General features: G+C 35.4%; 8 protein-coding genes across 8 annotated transcripts; 3 read left to right on the forward strand and 5 right to left on the reverse strand. All coding sequences in view use genetic code 12, as the record gives it.

Moving 5' to 3' along the window:
• Window positions 1–2,284: 2,284 nt before the first annotated feature.
• On the reverse strand, window positions 2,285–4,021 carry J8A68_003218 (uncharacterized protein; the record flags this gene model as incomplete). The annotated part of the gene is made up of 1 exon (XM_049407051.1): window positions 2,285–4,021. The coding sequence occupies one exon, from the start codon at window positions 4,019–4,021 to the stop codon at window positions 2,285–2,287; it is 1,737 nt and encodes a 578-aa protein (XP_049263450.1).
• A 1,724-nt stretch (window positions 4,022–5,745) lies between these two features.
• OXR1 (Oxr1p) lies at window positions 5,746–6,825 on the reverse strand (the record flags this gene model as incomplete). Its single annotated transcript, XM_049407052.1, has 1 exon — window positions 5,746–6,825. One exon carries the CDS (start codon window positions 6,823–6,825, stop codon window positions 5,746–5,748), a length of 1,080 nt encoding a protein of 359 aa, XP_049263451.1.
• Window positions 6,826–7,785: 960 nt separating this feature from the next.
• Window positions 7,786–9,357, forward strand: DDC1 (Ddc1p; the record flags this gene model as incomplete). The annotated part of the gene is made up of 1 exon (XM_049407053.1): window positions 7,786–9,357. One exon carries the CDS (start codon window positions 7,786–7,788, stop codon window positions 9,355–9,357), a length of 1,572 nt encoding a protein of 523 aa, XP_049263452.1.
• Window positions 9,358–9,394: 37 nt separating this feature from the next.
• On the reverse strand, window positions 9,395–11,098 carry J8A68_003221 (uncharacterized protein; the record flags this gene model as incomplete). Its single annotated transcript, XM_049407054.1, has 1 exon — window positions 9,395–11,098. One exon carries the CDS (start codon window positions 11,096–11,098, stop codon window positions 9,395–9,397), a length of 1,704 nt encoding a protein of 567 aa, XP_049263453.1.
• Window positions 11,099–11,822: 724 nt separating this feature from the next.
• Window positions 11,823–14,048, forward strand: J8A68_003222 (putative metalloendopeptidase; the record flags this gene model as incomplete). The annotated part of the gene is made up of 1 exon (XM_049407055.1): window positions 11,823–14,048. One exon carries the CDS (start codon window positions 11,823–11,825, stop codon window positions 14,046–14,048), a length of 2,226 nt encoding a protein of 741 aa, XP_049263454.1.
• Window positions 14,049–14,065: 17 nt separating this feature from the next.
• On the reverse strand, window positions 14,066–14,764 carry J8A68_003223 (uncharacterized protein; the record flags this gene model as incomplete). The annotated part of the gene is made up of 1 exon (XM_049407056.1): window positions 14,066–14,764. One exon carries the CDS (start codon window positions 14,762–14,764, stop codon window positions 14,066–14,068), a length of 699 nt encoding a protein of 232 aa, XP_049263455.1.
• A 199-nt stretch (window positions 14,765–14,963) lies between these two features.
• Window positions 14,964–18,224, forward strand: APL5 (Apl5p; the record flags this gene model as incomplete). Its single annotated transcript, XM_049407057.1, has 1 exon — window positions 14,964–18,224. The coding sequence occupies one exon, from the start codon at window positions 14,964–14,966 to the stop codon at window positions 18,222–18,224; it is 3,261 nt and encodes a 1,086-aa protein (XP_049263456.1).
• A 113-nt stretch (window positions 18,225–18,337) lies between these two features.
• On the reverse strand, window positions 18,338–19,222 carry SLC1 (1-acylglycerol-3-phosphate O-acyltransferase; the record flags this gene model as incomplete). The annotated part of the gene is made up of 1 exon (XM_049407059.1): window positions 18,338–19,222. The coding sequence occupies one exon, from the start codon at window positions 19,220–19,222 to the stop codon at window positions 18,338–18,340; it is 885 nt and encodes a 294-aa protein (XP_049263457.1).
• Between the last annotated feature and the right edge of the window lie 1,248 nt (window positions 19,223–20,470).

Genomic DNA, 20,470 nt, shown 5'->3' on the forward strand with positions numbered 1-20,470 from the left:
TCAGCTAAAATAAGCTTTCGTCTATCCTCTTGATATCCAATTTCGAGAATAAATGCTCGATTTATGTGTTCTCGAGATTGAATATGGCTGCGAAAAAGTCGTCGCTAAAATCTTATTTTTTTTTCTATTGCTTCTTTTGCTTTTTGACGATATTCTGAAACGGTTATTTTCGTCAAAAAGTTTAAAATAGACAATTTGTTTCCAATTGGGAATGATCACTCTCTTTGAAAGGGTAAATGTTTGAGACTCCGGTGGTGCAGTCACATCGCTTGAGTCATCGTTGATGCCCATACACAATTGGTAAGGGTCCTTAACTTGAACAAACAACAAACTGCAATAGATCCCTACATGTTTCTCTAAGTTGCTTGAAGTGGTTGCATGGTGGCAAATTCTTGAATTGGCATTCGTCTGTCGCCGGGAAAGCTGATGCCCAAGAGAGATCTTCATGGAAAATCTTCTTTGGTCAGATGATGTGCCCACTATTATTTAAATTCTCCTCAGAAACACTTTAAAATGTTCCTGCATTGGTTTACATTTAGGGGGGGGGGGGGTTCAGACACCAATTTTTATTTTTCAAACGACAGTAATTATATCTTTATTAGAAATGTTTAAGCATTCAAGATTAAATAATAAAAAAATGTAAGAATCCGGCATCCTGCATCCAACTTGGATTCTTACAGATTGGTTACCCGCACAGGGTCAATGCGCAGGCATAGCGGGAAAAGATTTTTAAGAAAGAATTTATCTTGTACACAGTTTATTCATAGTTTAATCAATAATTATACTTGTTTTAGATTAGGTCATCATTGGACCCTAGCCTTCAAGTAGTAGGGGACTATCATTGGATTCTTATAAAAATTTGGTTCGGTTGAAGGGTGACATACCACAATCGACAGTTGAAAACATGGTCCGCTTCTAATTATATGTATACGGGCGTTCGCATACGTCTGCAACTACACCTAAATTAGTAAATAGTTACTTCTACAAAAGCTTGGTAGTTTCATCCCAAAATGTGAGATGTTTACATTTGCGAAAATTTAGTAAATCATTCGATTATTCGATCAATAAAGTTAAAAGCTAGTTTGGGGTTTTGATTTTCTGTATGGACCAGATTGTTGTATTCCTAACCAAATCATCGTATTCTTGCTTGCGTTGTTTTGGTTTCGTCAAATTGAATGGTACGACTCGCTTTTGAAGTTTCCCACAATTAAAAGTATAACTTAAATTTATATATACTTTGGGCGTGTCTGGATTCAAGTATTGATCTTCGCACCAACTAAAGAAGTAAATNAGTAAATTCCTGGTTCAAACTTTGGAAAGAACATGTAGACCAGTATCCATATCCATCTCAGTGATATCGAGAACTGGTGAATATTTTTAACAAAAGCACTTTAGCTTATCGCTCCCTTCTTATACACTTTCAATGAACTAATTCTACAAAAATCTGTCTTCGCCGAGCCTGAGTTGGTGGGAAAGTCCTTGACTGAATTTTTCACTTGCGCTCAAATGGCCCCAACAACATACATATGATGCCTCTTCATTGTACATTAATAATAAATATACAGGCAACGTTTGAATTCATGTGCTATTATTTCCATTGGTATGACTTTATTCTTTCAAAACAACTACTTAATTAATCCGGTTAACAGTAGTGTTGTTTAGAACTAGAATCTTTAAAATGAACCCAATTGAAAAGGAAACAGTCTTTCTTGACGATTTACAAAAAATCAGATTTATATTGTGCAGGAGCTATCACCTTCCCACCCGTTAGTCGAAAAGAATTTTCTCTATGGGCTTGAGTTACATTACCTTCTGACTCGGGAGAACATTCAATTATACTAAAAAATTGAACTATTTTAAATTCGTTATAAAGAACTTATTTCTGAGGACCTTCTGCGTTAGATCCGGTTGGAATAGCGTATGCTCGCCTGTTGATGGAGGTGTTGCTTTATCTGCAAGAAGGGACCAAAAATCAACAAATTAAACTGTCATTCAGAAAGTAAATGTGGGTTGGTTTGAAAGAGAAACGGTTGGGATGGTTCCTAACTACATGTTGTCAGTTTGGTAACGTATCATTTGGACTTTGAATAGCCTAAACTACAATATTAATCATAAGAATACCGTGCTTACTATGTTTAGTCAGAATCAAAAAAACATTGGTTAATTATATAAAAATACTAAATAAATATACAAAAGGAAATCTTGTCATCAATCTTTGTCTGTAGCATATGAACGCATATACTTCTATAAAACTGTATAAAATCGGTAACGAACTAGATTTGAACTATATTAAAACTATTGTGATGAATACCAACAACCACATATTTGGCTTGGAGTAAGCAATTGTTGCCTTGTCTTCGTAGATTGGAAGATGTGGTGGGGCTACTGGTGTAGCAGAGGGAGGAATCTCTGGAATTGTTGTTGACAGAATTAGCGTGGTAGGTACAGCTTCCGGAATTGGAGCTTCTGGTATTGGAGCTTCTGGTACCGGGGCTTCTGGAACTAGGGTCTCTGGCACTGGAGCTTCTGGTGAAGGTGGTGTAATAAAGTCAACGGGCTCTTCGGGTACAACTTCTGGTATGGGCTCTGGAGTTTCTTGGAGTTCTTCTTCGGTGCTTTCAGGAATTTCTGTGGTTTCAATGATTTCCAGTGTGGTCACGGGTTCTTCGGTGGTTTCGAGAAGCTCTGTGGTTTCGGTGCTTTCCTCTATAGTTTCCACTTCTTCAATGGTTTCTACTTCTTCAATAGTTTCTACTTCCTCAATTGTTTCGATAACTTGCTCGGTGGTTTCTTCGGTTTCTAGAGTTGTTTTGGTGATTGCTTTGGAGATGGTTACTACTTCCGAGGAAGTAGATATAGATGTCGATGTCGATGTAGATGTTGATGTTGATGTAGATGTGGATGTAGTAGTAATAGAAACAGATGATACCACGCTTTGGACTATTAGCACCTCTTCTTGAACAAGAGCAACTGCTTTGATGGTTTGGTACAGAATTTGTGTTGAAGTCAATTCAACGAATGTGGTATAAGTTGTAACAGTTTCATCAGTAGTTAAGGTAACTATAGAAACACCAGTGGTAACTGTCTCAGTCGTGCATGCATCTAGTTCACATGTGGTTACTGTCATGACCGTTGTTGTCTTGGCTGTTTCTACTATTGTCACAACTTCAATTTGTGGTGTTGGTGTTTCAACTTCTAATGCTTCCATTATGGTACTAGTTACTACTTCTGTAGTTTGCACTACTACCGTACTTATTTCCACTGATGGAGGAATCTCTATACTATTTTCTATTGGTTCTTCGGAGGTAGATGTTTCCACTTCTGGTAGAACATCTTGAGGTGGAGGGAGATAAACTAAGGGAGGCTCTTCGACAGTTGCTGCTGGAATTTCCTCGCTGGAGGTTGTAGTTGATTCTGGAATTTCATCGCTGGAGGTTGTAGTTGATTCTGGAATTTCATCGCTGGAGGTTGTAGTTGATTCTGGAATTTCATCGCTGGAGGTTGTAGTTGATTCTGGAATTTCATCGCTGGAGGTTGTAGTTGATTCTGGAATTTCATCGCTGGAGGTTGTAGTTGATTCTGGAATTTCCTCGCTGGAGGATGTAGTTGCTATCATGTCTTCTTCTTCTCCAACGAAAGTCTCCACTACTTCGAATACCCATGTACTGCCAACTTCTGGACAATCTATGCTGGTAACTGTAGTACAAACCGTCGTTGGGCACTGCTTCATTGCCAACACGTTTGCTTTCATGGAGACTGTGCATGATGAATCTATATCAGTCACACATCCAGATGCTGTGCTGGCAGCATAAGAAACAGCTAGAACTAAACAGCATTCTGTTGTGGCTGTACCAGCTATTGTTGTGGGAGTACATTCTGTTGACCACGTTGTCACGGCATCACGCTTGACAGAACATTCATAGTTGCCGTTAGCTCCAATGGCACATTCAAAATCATCCAATTGAGAGGCGGCACAGATGGAAATTATAGTTGAGATAAAAGCAATGGTAATTAACTTCATGATTGGTTAGTTTGTTTATGGTCGTTGAATTCTGTTCGTGACGAAAGGGAAAAATCGACCTGTTTATATAGTCATCTTTTTGAAACAATCCATATCGTTTGGAACTGAACCAGCCACAACTGAAAAGTTTCAAGTTGCTTATAAGTTTAGGTGTTGCAAAATTTAGATGTGAGTTTCAACATGTTTTTTTGCGTGCCAGATCTTAAATTGTTGTTTCAAAGATTTGCGACAAACCAATGTTTGAAGATCATCTTCATATATTAGTGATGTTTCCAAAATACTGTTTCGAAGAGTTTCGAATTCTGAAGATGAAACCCGAGATCTAAACCAAGCAAGGCTGTATCAGAATCAATAGATCTGTTTCATGTTTGTGTGATGGATGTTTCAGCACACAAAGGAAAAAAAATTCTTGGCTGCAAAAAAAAATGTTCCAAGTCAAATTTTGTGCTCTGTTTGGGGACTATGGTCTTCTTCATTACAACTACTTGAGGGCTTCTCGATTATCTTCAACCAAACGAAGTAAAAGATCAATCCAATTTGGTAACAATACAGATCTTCTTGTAGTTAGACACGATTATCCTGTCTTAAAATCTGTGACAGAAGTGACTGTTTGTGACCCGTGGTAAATCTCTAATTTATCTGAATTCAAGTTACGTTTCAGTTAAGGATTTCAAAACAAAAGACTGAAACCTTAGATAGGTTTGGTATAGAGTATTGGAACACCCATATACACTGGAACTTAATTGTTTTACATATTTCGTTAGATGTGTTACATACTATCCTAGATGTGTCAAATAACTAAATGTGTGTTTCATTTTGAAAGATGAAACAAATGATTGGTTATGGTCTTTTAATTTTCTATGCATGCAGTTTCATGAAAGATGGATACCTAAATAATGTGTGAGTTTCATCAAGCTAACGTTCTTAGGTTCCCCTCCAATGTGGAAGACCTGAGTTCCTACACAGTTCGAGAAATAGTAAAGGTACAATGAAATCTTAAGCAATCTATTAATGAATTGTTAAGTGTGCAATAAAAAATTGGTGATACCAATTCATATTTGTTTTAGAAAATGATATAACGTGATGGCTTAAGATACGTCATCTAAATATCAAATCTTTCCTACAATATAGTGCAAAAAAATCTGCTTTTTAAAAATTTGGTATCAATTCTGGAAGGATAATCGAAACCTAAGTATTTTCTCATATGTCTGGGCTAGCTTCTTGACTACATAGAAGTTATCCCGGTTTGTATTTGGTAGTAGCGAATAACATACTGGAGAAGATTGGTAATGAAATCTATTGATGTTAGAGCGTTCCAATAAGTAGTATCCAATTCTGAAACAGATTTTGGAAATCCATTTCTTGGCAACGTTGTGCTTGAAGATTTCGATCGAATGTGCACTTTTAATATTGATTAGATTGGTAAGACACTGTTTAACTGTGGCTTTTGCAGCTGAAAGGACTTCACCACAGAGCTTTTACTAACTCGAAGTTGAAGATCTAGTACTGCATTATACTCAGTATTTTGAGTAAGAGTAACTTTTCAGGTTAATCTTATGTGTCATTGTACATTGAATATCGATTCGTATTAAAGAGAGCATTATACATTATACCCTTTACAAGCCAAAAGTATAAGCATCAAACAGCTTGGTCCCTGTGTCCCGTTTTGAAGAACTCATGTTATACTGTAGTTAACATACTACCATCATAGAAATCGTTAGAACTTACTCTATTGTACCTATTCTCCATATTTCTAAGCCCATGATCTTAAATCTGCCAATTTTTAAATCATAATCAATATGCAGATTTAATATTTCATTCCCAAAAGTTTCACAACTATAGCTCACTCCCTTGTATAGGGACTTATCAATAAATATTCCATTCTGGCCATTTGAAGAACCAATGGCAATAAAGTCATGGTTTGAGTATATTATATTGTCATTAATACCGGTGTACATAAATGCTTTAAATCTAGTATCTGAATTATTATTCGAATCACTCTCGCCCTTTATGGGTTTTTCTGAATAATGATCAAGTTTCGTAGGATCAAATTGTTCACATTTCCAAAGGAAACATTCACCATTTCCATAGTATCGTTTATGTTCCATTGGCTTTAAATTCTGGTTTAAATATGCTCCAAATTTGCAATTGTTTTCATCTTTGATTATTAGGACGTATGCTTGAGGTCTTCTAGCCTCGAAATTATATCGGGATGAAGGGGTATCTCCCCCCACCACCATCATACCGGAAACAATAGAATCGGCGAATCCCTTTTCTGCCTTCTTTCGTTTCTTTAGTTGTTGTAATTGATATTCTGGATTACAATGTCGATATAATGTGTTCAAGGATATACCATGTTGTTCCATAGAATAAACAAGATCCCAGGAATCAAATAATTGTAATCGTGCAGGTATCAAATTTCTAATATTATTTGCTAGTTCTACATCTAGCAATCTATGCTTTGTACTATCTTTATAACCTTTCAATGTTAATGGACCTAATCCTATTTCTTGGATTGATGAGGAAGAGGATGGACTGGGAGAAGGTGACGACGATTCTTTTGAATCCATACCACCACCTCCACCACTGAGTATTCTTCTGAGGAACGTGGGTTGTTTTTTTACTACTTTCTTGGGAAGTTCTTTTGTTGTCGTGTCTTGATCATCCTCTTTTTCAATCTGTTCATCAATTAATCCGGATGTTGAGGATTCTAAATTATCCTTATCTGACATATCGATTAAATCTGAATCAGATAGCTTTCTTTCGGAAGGGTAATCTGTACTTTTCCTAAACAAAAATGACATTGTGATATATAAATTGGATTAATTAGTAATATGTGATGTCTGTATGGACCACTTAAAAACCTGAAGAAAAATAAATAACTGTTAGAAATTGTAAGGGGGTTGGGGGGGGAGAGAAATCTGAAATGGTTTAATTTGCAATTGTATAGATATCTTGTATCCAATATTTGTGATAGAATTCAGTCAGGTGATCTTTTAAATCTTTTTGAGTATCTCGCTGTAAAGTTTGTCGTTAACTGTGGTGATGATAAAATTAGCAAGAGAAGAAGAAGAAGTAGAAGAAGAAAGTTGTGTGGGGGGGGAAAGAAGTTAAAGAATGATTGAAATGAAAAAGTTTTGTGCGAGAGAACAATTTTTTTAATGTAATAATGTACAAAGCAAGATCTCACTCTTAATTGCCTTTCAAATTGATGGTAATTAGATTTATATTCTACTATAAATAAGGGAGAAATAAGGTAATACTTTCACATCATCTATAGATTAGGGATACCAGATGGTAAGATAGTAGCAATATTGTTGTACTAGAAAATGTTGCAAATAATAGACAGATCTTCACAAATTTAAACGCACCGCGCTCAATCGTAATCTATTTTCTACAAGACATCTAAGAATAAGGTTGTTCTGGTTAGTCAATTATTTCAGCAGAATCCAATGATCATTTCAAGATATCGTCTTTACTGCAATCCTATTACTTCTTCTTCTTCTTCTACTACAGTGTCATCTTCTGGAGTATATTATTCGTTTATTCTTTCTCTTTAACAATTGCAATAAATGATTAACAACATTTACTCGCCATCAAAACGAATTAAGAAAGAAAAAATAAATAGAACTGAATCTAGACTCTTTTTTTTCTTTTATAGGGTACTTATTGAAACTTATCAAACATCTATCAAATCATAATTAATATTGAAAAACAAATTAGGTATCTTATGATCTGATCTTTCATATAAAGAATACAAACAAATGTCATTTATTGCATCTATTGAATCAAAGAAGAATAAATTAATTTGGTCTAAATCAATATTATCACTTGCAGCTGTTTCAGAATTTATTAAATTTGTAATATTACAAGATTCATTTTATATATCAGCAGTTAATAATTCTCGTACTTCTCATGCAGAAATCATATTCAAGAAATCATTCTTTAATGAATATATGGTTGACTTCAGTAGTGTTCTCCCTGAAGGTTTCGAAACAGACGCGTTAAGATATGATGATTTGGATGAAGAATTTGAAATGAATCAACATTCATATTCTTTTATTATAAATTCACGTCATTTAGCTACTTTATTTAAGAATCTTGATGCTAATAATATGCAATATGTATGCTTTAGAATAAATTGGAATCTAACTTCTCCCATGACACAACGATATAAGTTCTTTATAGAAATCAAAACCAATAAATTAATTGTCAAGAAATATCAAACAAATTATCAACCTGTATTACGGGGAGAAATTAAAATTCCTTCAATTTATAAGAAACAATTACGTGATAATCCAGATGAAGATTTTCGAAATGGAAATAGAATTAATCATATCATGATTCAATACATAATTCCTAAACAATTTTTGGAAATGGTCCCTCCAGCAGCTGAAGATTTTAGACTTGATATCAGAGGTAATAAAGTCCTGTTCTGCGGATATACAAAACAAATTAGTAAAGAAAGAGATTTTTTGAAGCAGCCTATGTCTGTCACGGTTACGATAGGTTTGGATGAACTTACAAGTACCAATATCCAACCAACATCAAATAGAGACGAAGGAGAACAACTGAATAAAATATCCATTAATTTCCGATTACGTGATTTTAAGAATTTCATGAACTTGATCACTTTCCTTGGTCAATCATCTACATATACAGAACAATTTGATGAAAATTATCTAACCCTATCAAATAATGATCATTTTGAAATATTTTTCAGAAATCCAGGTGATCCTATCCTTTTTGAATGTCAAAGTAATGACCAAATCTGTGTTCGATATATTCAAATTACAGCGGATGATAGGTCGTCATCCGATATGGAAACAAAGCAAGTCACAGTGGATGCTGCAAAGAATAATTCAGACGTATTGGCAATACCGTCACATACAATACAAAGAATTGAAAATCAAGATATTCGACCAATATCCAGATCTAATTCTATTTTATCCACCACTTCTTCTCGCATGCCATTGCGTGTTGATGAAACCACAGCCGTTCGTCGCGATCGAGTCACACTTCTCCCCAAGCTGGGACTTAAATCGATTCACAAAAGTAATAGGACTAGACCAGTCGATAATGAACGCCTACTGGAAGCTCCATCCTCATTCACTGAGTCTAATTATGATATGGTTACGTATGATGATGACTCTCCGCGGCTTGGACAACATTCTGCATTCACCAATGTTGATGATGCACACAAGGCGGATACTGATTATAGTGATTCCGATGATGATAAACATACAGGAGAACTTCCAAAACAAAGAAAACGACCTTTTGACCAATTCTTGGGTCCTACACAAGGGAATAAGAGAGTAACTTCTCTCTTGGATTGAATGATTATTTATAGAATTCAGAATGCATATCCCTTTCTTATTTATTGACATTAAATGTTTCTCCGTATTTATCTTTCAAGCTATCGCCATAGCTAACATGATAACTCCAGGGCAAATCATTAGATGAATATTTGACAGGTGGTAACTTGAATGGCATTCTAATTGGAATCTCTGTACTCTCTTTGTCTGCTATATTGTCATGATTCAAATATACCGGCACCAATTTCTTTCCTTCTTCAGGAAACACCAAAACTCCCAATTCATAACTACTTATCTCATATTTGGAAGGATCATCACTTGTAAACTTATTTCCTTTCCTACTACCCCATGCCTGTTTGGAAAGATTATGACTTCCAGTATAGACCCATCTTAAACTAGACCAATTATCCCCATTGTCACACATGTACATCTTGATATGAGGCATAAGAATTTCCCTTCCCGTGATTTCCTTATTCTTGCCTGACGAATTGCATTTTCGTAAATATGGTTTTATAGCTTGATTATAATAGTTTTTATGTACGAACGATTGGGTATAATTAAAATGAATCGCTTGTCCCGCATCAAATCCTATAGTGGATGATGCAACTTCGGCTGCTGTTGGATAGACTATACTTGGACAATAATTATGTTTTCTTTGATGATCTCGAAAACTTCCGCTACCTGGTTCCAAGAGTTTGAAAGGTTCCTTTTGGGAAAATATTAATGGACATAATAAATGAGAAAATATTCCTGCTGTGGCCCATTTTTCAACTGAGAATGGATATGAGATTGCTGAAACTTGTGCTAGGACATTATAGGTTTTATGATCATTAGTGGCTGAATTGTCCAACAATAGTGAATTCCTTTTGAGAGCTTGATATAGTTTACCATATCCATATATATCACTCTCGTCCGTCATTTCGGAGAGATCATAAGATCCCGGAGTTGAACCAATTAATTCCACTGTCACTGGCAGGAAGTCATAATCTTTCAAACGCTCCGCTAATTTTGATACTTCAGACTTATTATATCGTTTCATATAGTTCATTAAATCTCTCTGAAACCTTTCACCTCTCAAGGGTATCTTTGTTTTTGATTCTTTCTTTTGAAGTCTTCCCGAATTCCACACTGCTTGTGTCAATCCTCCAAAATCAATCTTTCTTAAATTGGCTGTCATTATCACCACTTCCATACTACCATCTTTGAAAAAATTAATCATCATCTTGGTATGATGAGTCCCGAATCGATTCGGAATATCAGCAGTTACTTCCAGGATATTATACTGTCGTTTTATGAGTTCTGTATCTTCATTAGACGGATCAAGTAGCTTGGATCCCGTTATGAACATGATCTTTCGTTTATCGGTTATAAATTTGGGATGTAGGAATGAGAAGAAAAACCCCAAATCGACAGAGAAATTGAATTGATAAGTTTCTGATAAATCTTCAGATCCAACTAAATCACCAATCCGGACTGTGTCTTTGTTGACTCGAACAAGATCATTTTCAGGATAGCTTGGGGCATATAGTAATCGTAGTGATGGTGATGGAGCGCTCTTGGTTGGGGTAGAACTCGGGGAATTGATGTTTGTAGATCCAGTGTGAACTTCAGGTTCTTCTGATTCTTCTCCTGATGATATTTCTATTATTTCGGGAGTTTTCTGGGGTTTTGAATTGTCGTTGTTGCTATCGTTATGCTTTGCTCTCTTTGCCCAATGAGCTGATGCTGCTAAAAACGCGTCACTATTTCGCTTGGTTGACATCTTGTAGAAGAGTTGTAAATATCGTAATGAACTTCTAATTGAAGACACTGCGAATAAAAGGGAATATTCAGTAGTATGAACTGAAAAGGAAATCGGGATTGAAGTTTAGAAGGTTAGCAACCATTGCTATTCGAAGAAGAGTTCATTAAGAGAGTTTTGTTAAACATTTTTTCAATGTATTCGCACCACAGAGAGCCTAGCCAAAGTTAGTTAAAGGAAAGTATTAGTACCAGTGTGCTGACTCAAAAGCGAATATCTCTATGCCTTCATTTGGCTTCTGTGACTTCAAAAGTATTATCTCATTCTTTCTTCACTGCCAACCTCGAGAACGACTGGCCCTAATCTCAGGGAATCTACTTTGCAGAGGATATTTCTTTGGGTTGATATCTCATCACTGGTTATAGAAGACACTTTTATTATTCACTGATGCCGTAATGGTTTTTGAAAAGTAATGGACTTGTTTATTGTCAGCTAGTAACCGGCAACCATCAAGTGTCTATCTATGGAGGCACTGCCTCCATTCCGTGATGTCATGTCACAAAACAAACTCCGTTGTGTTGACTGCGAAATCTTCGGTGTTTCCCAATTTGGATTTTGTCCTTCTTTTTCATTACCCAAACCGTGTAAAATCAACCACGGTGTTCATCCCTTACAACTTTTGATCCACAAACACTATTTCTTCTTGTTTTCTTATTTGAATTTGATACAACTAAACTAAGTCGTCATGGCTATAACATTTAATTACAACAATGATGAAATTGTTTCATCACCAACAGTAATAATCAATGGTAGAACATCCACTGGAATATCAAGGGGTATAATTTCCTTCACAAACAATGACAACAAAGTCTTTCCTCCCCAACATTTTGAAGTGAATACCAATGGGAACTTCAAAGCAGTTGTCCATGTCTCGCCTGGCGAAAGTAATAAATTCAAGGTAGAAGTTGCTGATAATGGTCGTATTTCACCCTATGGGTTCCCTGAATATGATGGTGGTCGTGGTCCAAGAATTGTTGACTCTGGGAGTTTAACCTTAACTTTTAATCCTCTTCCTCAAAATAAACCAGTTCATTTATGTTTAATAAGAGGAAAAGATTCAAGAAACACGTATGATATGCCTAAATATAAGTTACAAAGAGGAGAAATTCCTTCTTTAGAAATGGCAATCAAGAAAATGAAAGTTATGGGAAGAATAATGCAAGCATTTACCCAAGAAGAAATGAGAACTTTTGGATTAAGCAACCGTTCATTCCAATTCGTTGAAGAAACTGTCAGTCATCAAGGAATATTTGGATATGATGTCCATTCACCTACTCCTCATCAAGAAGTTAAAATTCATGTCTTGACTTCAGATAAAACTGTTGCAGAATTAAGAGATCCAGATTATGCCCAACAAAACCCAAAAGCCAAACAAGGAGGTTGGCTTTTCGGGCATGCAGTGGAATTAATTAAACGTACTCCGGAAATATATAATGGAGGTAGAGATACTGCTGTTCAATGTGCATGTATATATTTGGATTCTACATTTGATACCAAAATGGATTTGATCTTAACTCATACAGCATTAGGAGGTGGTACTGGGGAAGTACAATTAGGAATATTTGGTTCTCATGGTTTACATTCCTGGCCTCATAATTTCCCATCAATAACCCCTTGTTTCTTAGATAGCACCCCGTTATCCAAGAAAGAAGTTGCCAATGATTGTAATGAATGCGGAACTAGTTGGGAATGTTTGAATATTACCTTTGGGGCGTTTTTCCACGAAGTGGGACATCTGCTTGGATGTCCACATCAAGTCAATGGGATGATGTTGAGGGATTATGTTCGGTTTAATAGATCGGTCATGACTCGTGAATTAGAATGTAAAAGAACTGGATCTAGCGGGAAACAAATTGGAGCAGATGGGAAATGGCCTGAAGAATGTCATTGGCATAAATTGGATCTAATAAGATTTTTTTATCATGATTGTTTTAGTTTACCTATTGATCAATTTCCAAAGATATTTGAAAGTACGATTCGTCCAAATCGGGAGTATCCCGATAATCAAACTCCTTCTCTGAGTGTCATTTCCCTGAATAGTATTGTTATTAAATCAAATGCCGGGATTTTCTTGGTCGAAGTAATTACTGATGGTTTGGCAAGATATCATCGAGCATGGTATCCACCCGCATATGGAGGAGGACCACTTCCAAAACAGCTAACTATTAACTATGATGAATACTTAAATGAGCTTAGACGTGCAGATAGTGGTGCCGCAAGAGAAGATTATGATATTCGAATTTTATCACTTGGCCAGGATCTCTATATTAATAATCTTAAAGAAACCATTTCCAAAAAGCGAAGTGATGTCATTAAGGGTGATTTTGGATTAAATAGAGGTACTATAATCGGTTTCAAGAGTGATTTGTTAGGTCAATCTAAAGATAAACAAATGCAAATTGCTGGATTTAATCTTGAATCAGTCTATAAAGTTAGAATTTATCACGGAGGTGCGTTAGATGGTGTGAAGTTTTATTTCCGATTAGGAGGTGGAGCACCAGCACCACAAGTTAAACAAGGTGGTAAAACGCCTCCTGTACCTCCAAGAAACTACTTGAGTTCATTTGTTGATAAAATGAAAAAGCTTGATGTTTCTGGAGATAGATCGTCATCACCATCAAACGGTGGTGTGGAAAGAACCAGTCTCGTGGGTCATGAGAAATCTGATTATAGCGAATATGTTGTGAATCCTGGCGAGTACATAACCAAATTTATCCTTAGAAATGGTGCGTGGGTAGATGCGATTCAATTTGAAACCAATAAGGGAACACGTTCCCCTATGTTTGGAAATGCAGGTGGAGGTCATGAATCAGTTCTTGAAGCACCTAGTGATCGTCATAGAATTGTGGGGATGTATTTCTATTTAGGTGATTGGCTTGACGGTTTAGGAGCAATTTTTGAGGAGCTATAGTTGGGTGTGTGTTTTTATTATTGGTCGTCGATTTGTCTTTCTAATACCTTATCTTTTGCTTGGTTGTACTCTATTGGATATTTAGAGACTACCCCTATAGATTTAGAAGTAGATGTCTTTTTGAATAGTGGAATCTTGAATGAAGCATTCTTTCCATTCTTTAAAATCTCTATTCTATTTTCAATGTTTAATATGTCATGTTTCATTTGTTCAATCTTACTTAGTTTTGACTCACCCGTGGCCGTTTGATTTCCAAAATTTTCCAAACACATTTGCTGTAAACCTTTCAACTTCTCGATTAAAACTTTCTTCTTCTCTAATATCCTCTGGTTCTCGTTATTGAGATTACCACTTATTTGAGCTTCAAGAACTAATGATTTGTCCATTTCCACTGAATCCAAAGCACGAGATAATGTATTGGAAAAATAATTAGCATGATCAACTAAACTTCCAGAAAATGGTAAATGAGGATTCGGTAAATCTTGAGATCTAGTTAACATTAAACTTATCTCTTCATCATCACTTATAATGTAGTCGTCATCATCATCTGTGCCTGAAGATTGATTGAGCTCATTGTTATCAAGAAATGCTTCTGGAGCGACTGGTCCATTTACAGGATTCGATGTGCCTTCTTCTGGAACTAAAGAGCTATCAATTGAAGAGACGTAGTCGTGCTCAGATAGCACCGCGTTGCTATTAGCTTCTTGAGGGTGCATCTTTAACTCTCTTTGCCCCTGTCTATGTATTTCCCTGTGTTGTCAAAAACCGCAGGGCTAAAACAATTTGACAGGGAGAGTGTATTTTTTTGGTGAACGTTTTGATCCCAGCAAATCAACTTAACTTATTTGGCAACACTCCCCCCTTGGTGAATTCAACTACAAAGAAAAGAAGAAGACCGGTGTGGTAAACTAGAAAATGTCGTTCCAGCTACAGAATTCTGAAGTATTGGCTAGACTCAAACCATTTGGGATTCTGTTTGAAAAATCTTTAAATGATTTAATCAAAGGAATCAGAGCTCATTCAAAAGAATCATCAGATAGTTTAGCTTCATTCTTAGATGTTGCAATTCAAGAATGTAAGAATGAATTATCAACTACCGATTTAGAAACCAAAGCAATGGCAATATTGAAATTGGCATATTTGGAAATGTATGGATTTGATATGTCTTGGTGTAATTTTCAAATCTTGGAAGTTATGGCATCAAATAAATTTCAACAAAAGAGAATTGGATATTTGGCTGCTATTCAATCGTTTAAGAATGAACAGGATTTGTTGTTGTTGGCTACGAATCAATTTAAAAAGGATCTTAATTCTCACAATCATGTAGAAATTGGACTTGCATTGAGTGGAATTGCTACAATTGTTACTCCAAATCTTGCAAAAGATATTAATGATGATGTTTTAATGAAATTGAGTCATTCAAAACCATATATTAGAAAGAAAGCCATTCTTGCAATGTATAAAATATTCTTACAATATCCAGAAAGTTTAAGATTAAATTTTGATCGAGTAATTGAGAAGTTGGATGATCCTGATATTGCTGTTGTCAGTGCTACTGTTAATGTTATTTGTGAAATATCGAAAAAGAATCCAAATATCTTTATAAGTTATTTACCCAAATTCTTCAATATCTTGGAAGAAACTCGAAATAATTGGCTTATTATTAGAATTCTTAAACTTTTCCAAAGTTTATCCAAGGTAGAACCAAGGATGAAAAAGAAGATCTTGCCAACAATTATGGAATTAATGTTAAGGACTCAAGCATCATCATTGATTTATGAATGTATCAATTGTATCGTCAATGGGCAAATGTTAAACAATGAGTCTTCAAAAGATGAAGGTACTGCCAAAGTCTGTATTAACCAATTAATGAACTTTTTCAAAACAAAAGACTCAAATTTAAAGTTTGTTGGTTTATTAGCATTGATTAATATATTGAAAATCTTCCCTGTTTTCATGCACAAGGAAGAAGGTGTGTCAGCGGTAATAATGGATTGTTTGACCGATAGCGATATGATCATCAAGAGAAAAGCATTAGAAATTTGTCATTATTTAGTCACAGAAGATAATATTACCGAATTGGTGAAATTATTATTATTGCAATTAGTCCCAAGTGAAACCAATGTAGTTTCAGAAGTATTAAAACAAGAAATTTCATTAAAGATTCTTACGATTGCAACTCAAGACAATTATACCAATATTCCAAATTTTAGATGGTATGTTGCCGTCTTAAAGGATGTTATCAATTTGACATTATTACCATTACCTTCTTCTGCTAATGAAGTTACTGTTTCACCTGAAGTTGCAACCACGATTGCTAATGAATTAGGTAATGAATTTAAGAATTTGGCAACTAAAGTACCTTCAGTGCGTCCAATTTTACTTACGAAGGTTGTTTTCCCCTTGGTTCAAGATTCAAGGATTATTGATATTTGTCCGATACTTCTTCGGGATTTTTATTGGATTATGGGTGAATACATTGATGAATTGAAGAATGGTGAATCTGATGATGATGATGATGATGATGAAGCAGGCTCTGGACAACAAGCAGATGGGGTGGCCAGTATTAGTACCAAGATCGAAATTTTCAACTCTCTTGTTAATTTCAAAATAGATAAGGCATTGGGATTAACCACAAGTTTGCATTTCCCAATCTCGGCAAAATTGGTATCATTGGGACATCCTGAAGTTTTGGCAGTTTTGATACAAGCATTAATCAAATTATTCAGTTCGATAGTTTCTGATTTTGTCAAAAATTATACGATCCAAAATGATCTTCCGATTGAGAAATATGATCAATTATGTTATTATTTATATAAATTGATTGGGTTTTTGGGTGTTTGGGAAACTCATCCTAATTATGAAGTTCAAGAACGGGCATTGTCATGGTTGGAATTTTTGAGATTGACCTTGGAAGCTATGACTGGTAATGACTTGACGGTAATTAAACGTCTCGAAGCTGAGGATTTGGAGTATTATAGGGGGTTGAAGGAGAAAAATGAACCAAAGGTGGATGAATCTAGTGAAGATGAGTCGGAAGAAGATAGCGAAGTTGATGAAAGTGAGGAAGAAAGTGCGGAGGAATATGATAATTTGGAATCGTCGGATGATGAAGAAGTAGTTCAAGCACCTCATATCGTTCCTATGCCTGAATTTGAATCTAATCCATTTGCAGCCGAAGATGTTCCAATTGAAGACACTGTGGCTGAAGGATCCGAGCCTGTTTTCGATAATGATACGGGGGCCACTTCCAAGAGATTGCCTGTATTGCTAACTCATATTTTACCTTCATTTTTCAAATCATATCAATTAAATCCAGTCGCGAGGAATGCACAACGAAACATTCCCATTCCTGATGATTTGGATCTAGATACCGAAATCAACCCTCCACCATTCCAATTAGATAATGATGACGATGTGACTACTAATGATACTTATGAGTTATTCCTATCCGATGTAGAAGAAGACGCATATCAAGAACCATTGATTCAGTTGACTAGTGAAGATGTTTCCGAAAGGAAGAAGGAAAGATTGGAACGACTCAAAGATGATCCATATTATTTGGGTTCGGATAATACTGACGAGAAAAGGAAGAAGAAATCTAAGGAACTGACTAATACTCCTGAATCACAAACGGAAATAACTTCGATAAGTACGGATGATGTAAAGAGTAGTGGGAAGAAGAAGGCAAAGAAACCGGCTAAATTGAAGAAAGAAAAAGTATTGATCTTGAATGAAGAGACTGTTGGAACTTCTGCCCCAGGTAGTGATTTAATTGATTTGGAGGGTCCAAAGGAAAGAACGAGATCAATGAAGAAGAAGAAGAATGTTATTAAGATTGATTCTTCAAATTTAGATAATTTCGACTTAACTTCATCTGAAGTTGCTGAATTGAATAGCAAGAACGATCATGAGTATGAGATTGATTTGGATGCTCTTCGTCAACTGTTGGCTAAGTCTTCTATTGACGAAAAGGACGAGAAGAAGAAGAAGAAGAAGAAATCTACCACGAAGAAATCCAAGTCAAAGAAGGAAGTGACTGAGTCTGCAAAAGCAAGTGAAGGTGAAAATCAGCATGGAAGTGAACAACAAGTAAGTGAACAGTCACCTACTCCAATCATTACGGTAAAACCAAAGAAAAAGACAAAGAAAAGCAAAGCGATTATTTTGGACTGATAAATATCTGAAAAGAACGTCAATTCTTACATTATTAATATCTAAATAATTGTATATATCATCTAAAAGAAAGCACCTTTTTGTAATATTATTAGAAAGACTGGGGTTATTCCCTAATCTTTAGAAATCACTGGATCCTTTGAGGTAATGACTTCCACTTCCACTTCTTCAGTTTCTGTATCACTTGAACTCGATGGAGCTTCTGAGCCTTCTCTTGAGTCTGCTTCCTCTTCTTCTTCACCTGTTGGTTTTGAATATCCAACTCTTTGTAATGCTTCAAGCATGTCTTCTCTAACTTTATCACAGAGATTCTTGACATCTTCATTTGTTTCCAATTCAGCTGTTGAAACAGGTGGTAATATTTCTACATTAATTTCACCACCTTTAAAAATTTTACGTCTTGAATTGAAAATAGTTGAAGTATTTGATACTACAACTGGAATAATTGGAATTCCTGCTTGTTTAGCAATATGGAATGCACCTTTCTTAAAAGGTAACATAGTTAATTCTTCAGCTCCAGATCTAGTACCTTCTGGGAATATAAATAAAGCCCTCTTTTCTTTCTTTAATGATACCAAGGCAGTTTCTAAAACTTTTCTAGCTTTTTCACCTCTTGATCTATCCAAGAAGAAAGTACCAGAAAGGGCCATAAACCAACCTAAGAATGGTACATATTTCAATGATTTCTTACTGGTAACAGTATAACCTGGTTGGAAAACTTTACCCATCACGAAGATATCTAAAGCAGATTGATGGTTACAAATACAAATTGCAGGAAGTGCTTTTAAATAATGTTCATTCTTGATGTTTATTTTAAGACCCATAGTTAATCCAAATACATTATAAAATGCTCGAGCAACACTGTATTGGGCATATTCTAATTTATTACAAAGTCTTAATATTATTGATGCAACGACACCGTAGATTGCACATCCGGCAATTAATGATCCAAAGATGACTGACTTGAGATAAAACTTAACTCCACTTAGAAATGACATGTTGTTTCTTTGTCTGTGTTGTGCTTATGTATATATTAGTTGGGGGTTAAACCAGAATGGATATTGATCAGGTGGTTGTTGTTGTTAAGTGGTAAATTTAATGAAATGAATTTTTTTTGTTGTGTTAAAATTCCCAACGTTTTTTCAGGTTCAGTTTTCTTTTTGTGTTATTTAAATTATTATAAATGGATAAAAGGTTCTAGCGAAGAAACGAAACAATGAAACCAGATTTATTGATTCCGAGGTTTTTACACGGTGTGTTTCTAAGCTAACAATAAAAAGAGTGAAACGGAAATGTAATTATAAGTAATTTAAAATCCTTCTTTTAATTTTTTTGTTTTGTGTTTATAAAAGGGAAGAACATCAGACGAAGAAATAGAAGACGCAGTCGAGGTCGAAGAAGATTCAGCAACTTTTCTTGATTCTTTCCTTCAGGGATCAATTTGACTTTAAAGGATAACTTTTAAAACTTTTCTTGGTGTTTAGGATTGAAAGTTTATCTATGGATGTTGATTTACCAAGCGAAAAATATCCCAGCCACAGAAAGTATTTTACCTAAAACGGTAAAAGGATTCTTACAATAGAAGAATATGAATTAGAAATTTTAAAATGAGTATGTTTTCTTAAGGCTACTTGTCTTTGCATCGGTTACCAAGAAGTTGAGTTTAGGCTGAACGAGAAAATCTGAAGACAATACTTGTATCATGAAGTACTGCGTAGTGAAATGAGTTTCAAAAAGATGATTCAAATTCTGGTTATTTGAATCAGAGTATTCTGCTTTAGCTCTGTATTTCCTTTATTGTGACTTGATGTCATCATTATCTTTCCGGATACCATCAGTTTAATTGGTTCATTCTACATTGTTGCAAGAATTGGTTGCATTGCACTTCCCGTTTTTCGTTATGAACGAACCGGCGATTAGAAATGAATTAATAGAATCACGATTCATATTTTTAACGGATTGCAGATTCTGGTATAGGGGGGGTGTTTCCTGGGAGTCAACAATCTACCATTTCAAGAGAGACAGTCGAACTCCTGAATGTGTTTATCGACTTCTACGACTGGTGCTTTAATGAAAAGAAAAATAGAGACTCTAAGAGTACTTCGGCTCTAGGAATGTTCCGGTTGTTAGAGAATATGAGGAGCATACATATACAGCATCACCCTGCCTTGACTTGTATGCATTGGGAATGAAAGAATGGGTTGTGTTAAGAGAGATACTGATATATCCATCATTATTGCATGCGC

The sequence above is a fragment of the Hemisphaericaspora subhashii genome (genome assembly GCF_019202705.1).
Source record: "Hemisphaericaspora subhashii strain CBS 10753 chromosome Unknown scaffold41, whole genome shotgun sequence".
NCBI lineage: Eukaryota > Fungi > Ascomycota > Pichiomycetes > Serinales > Debaryomycetaceae > Hemisphaericaspora > Hemisphaericaspora subhashii.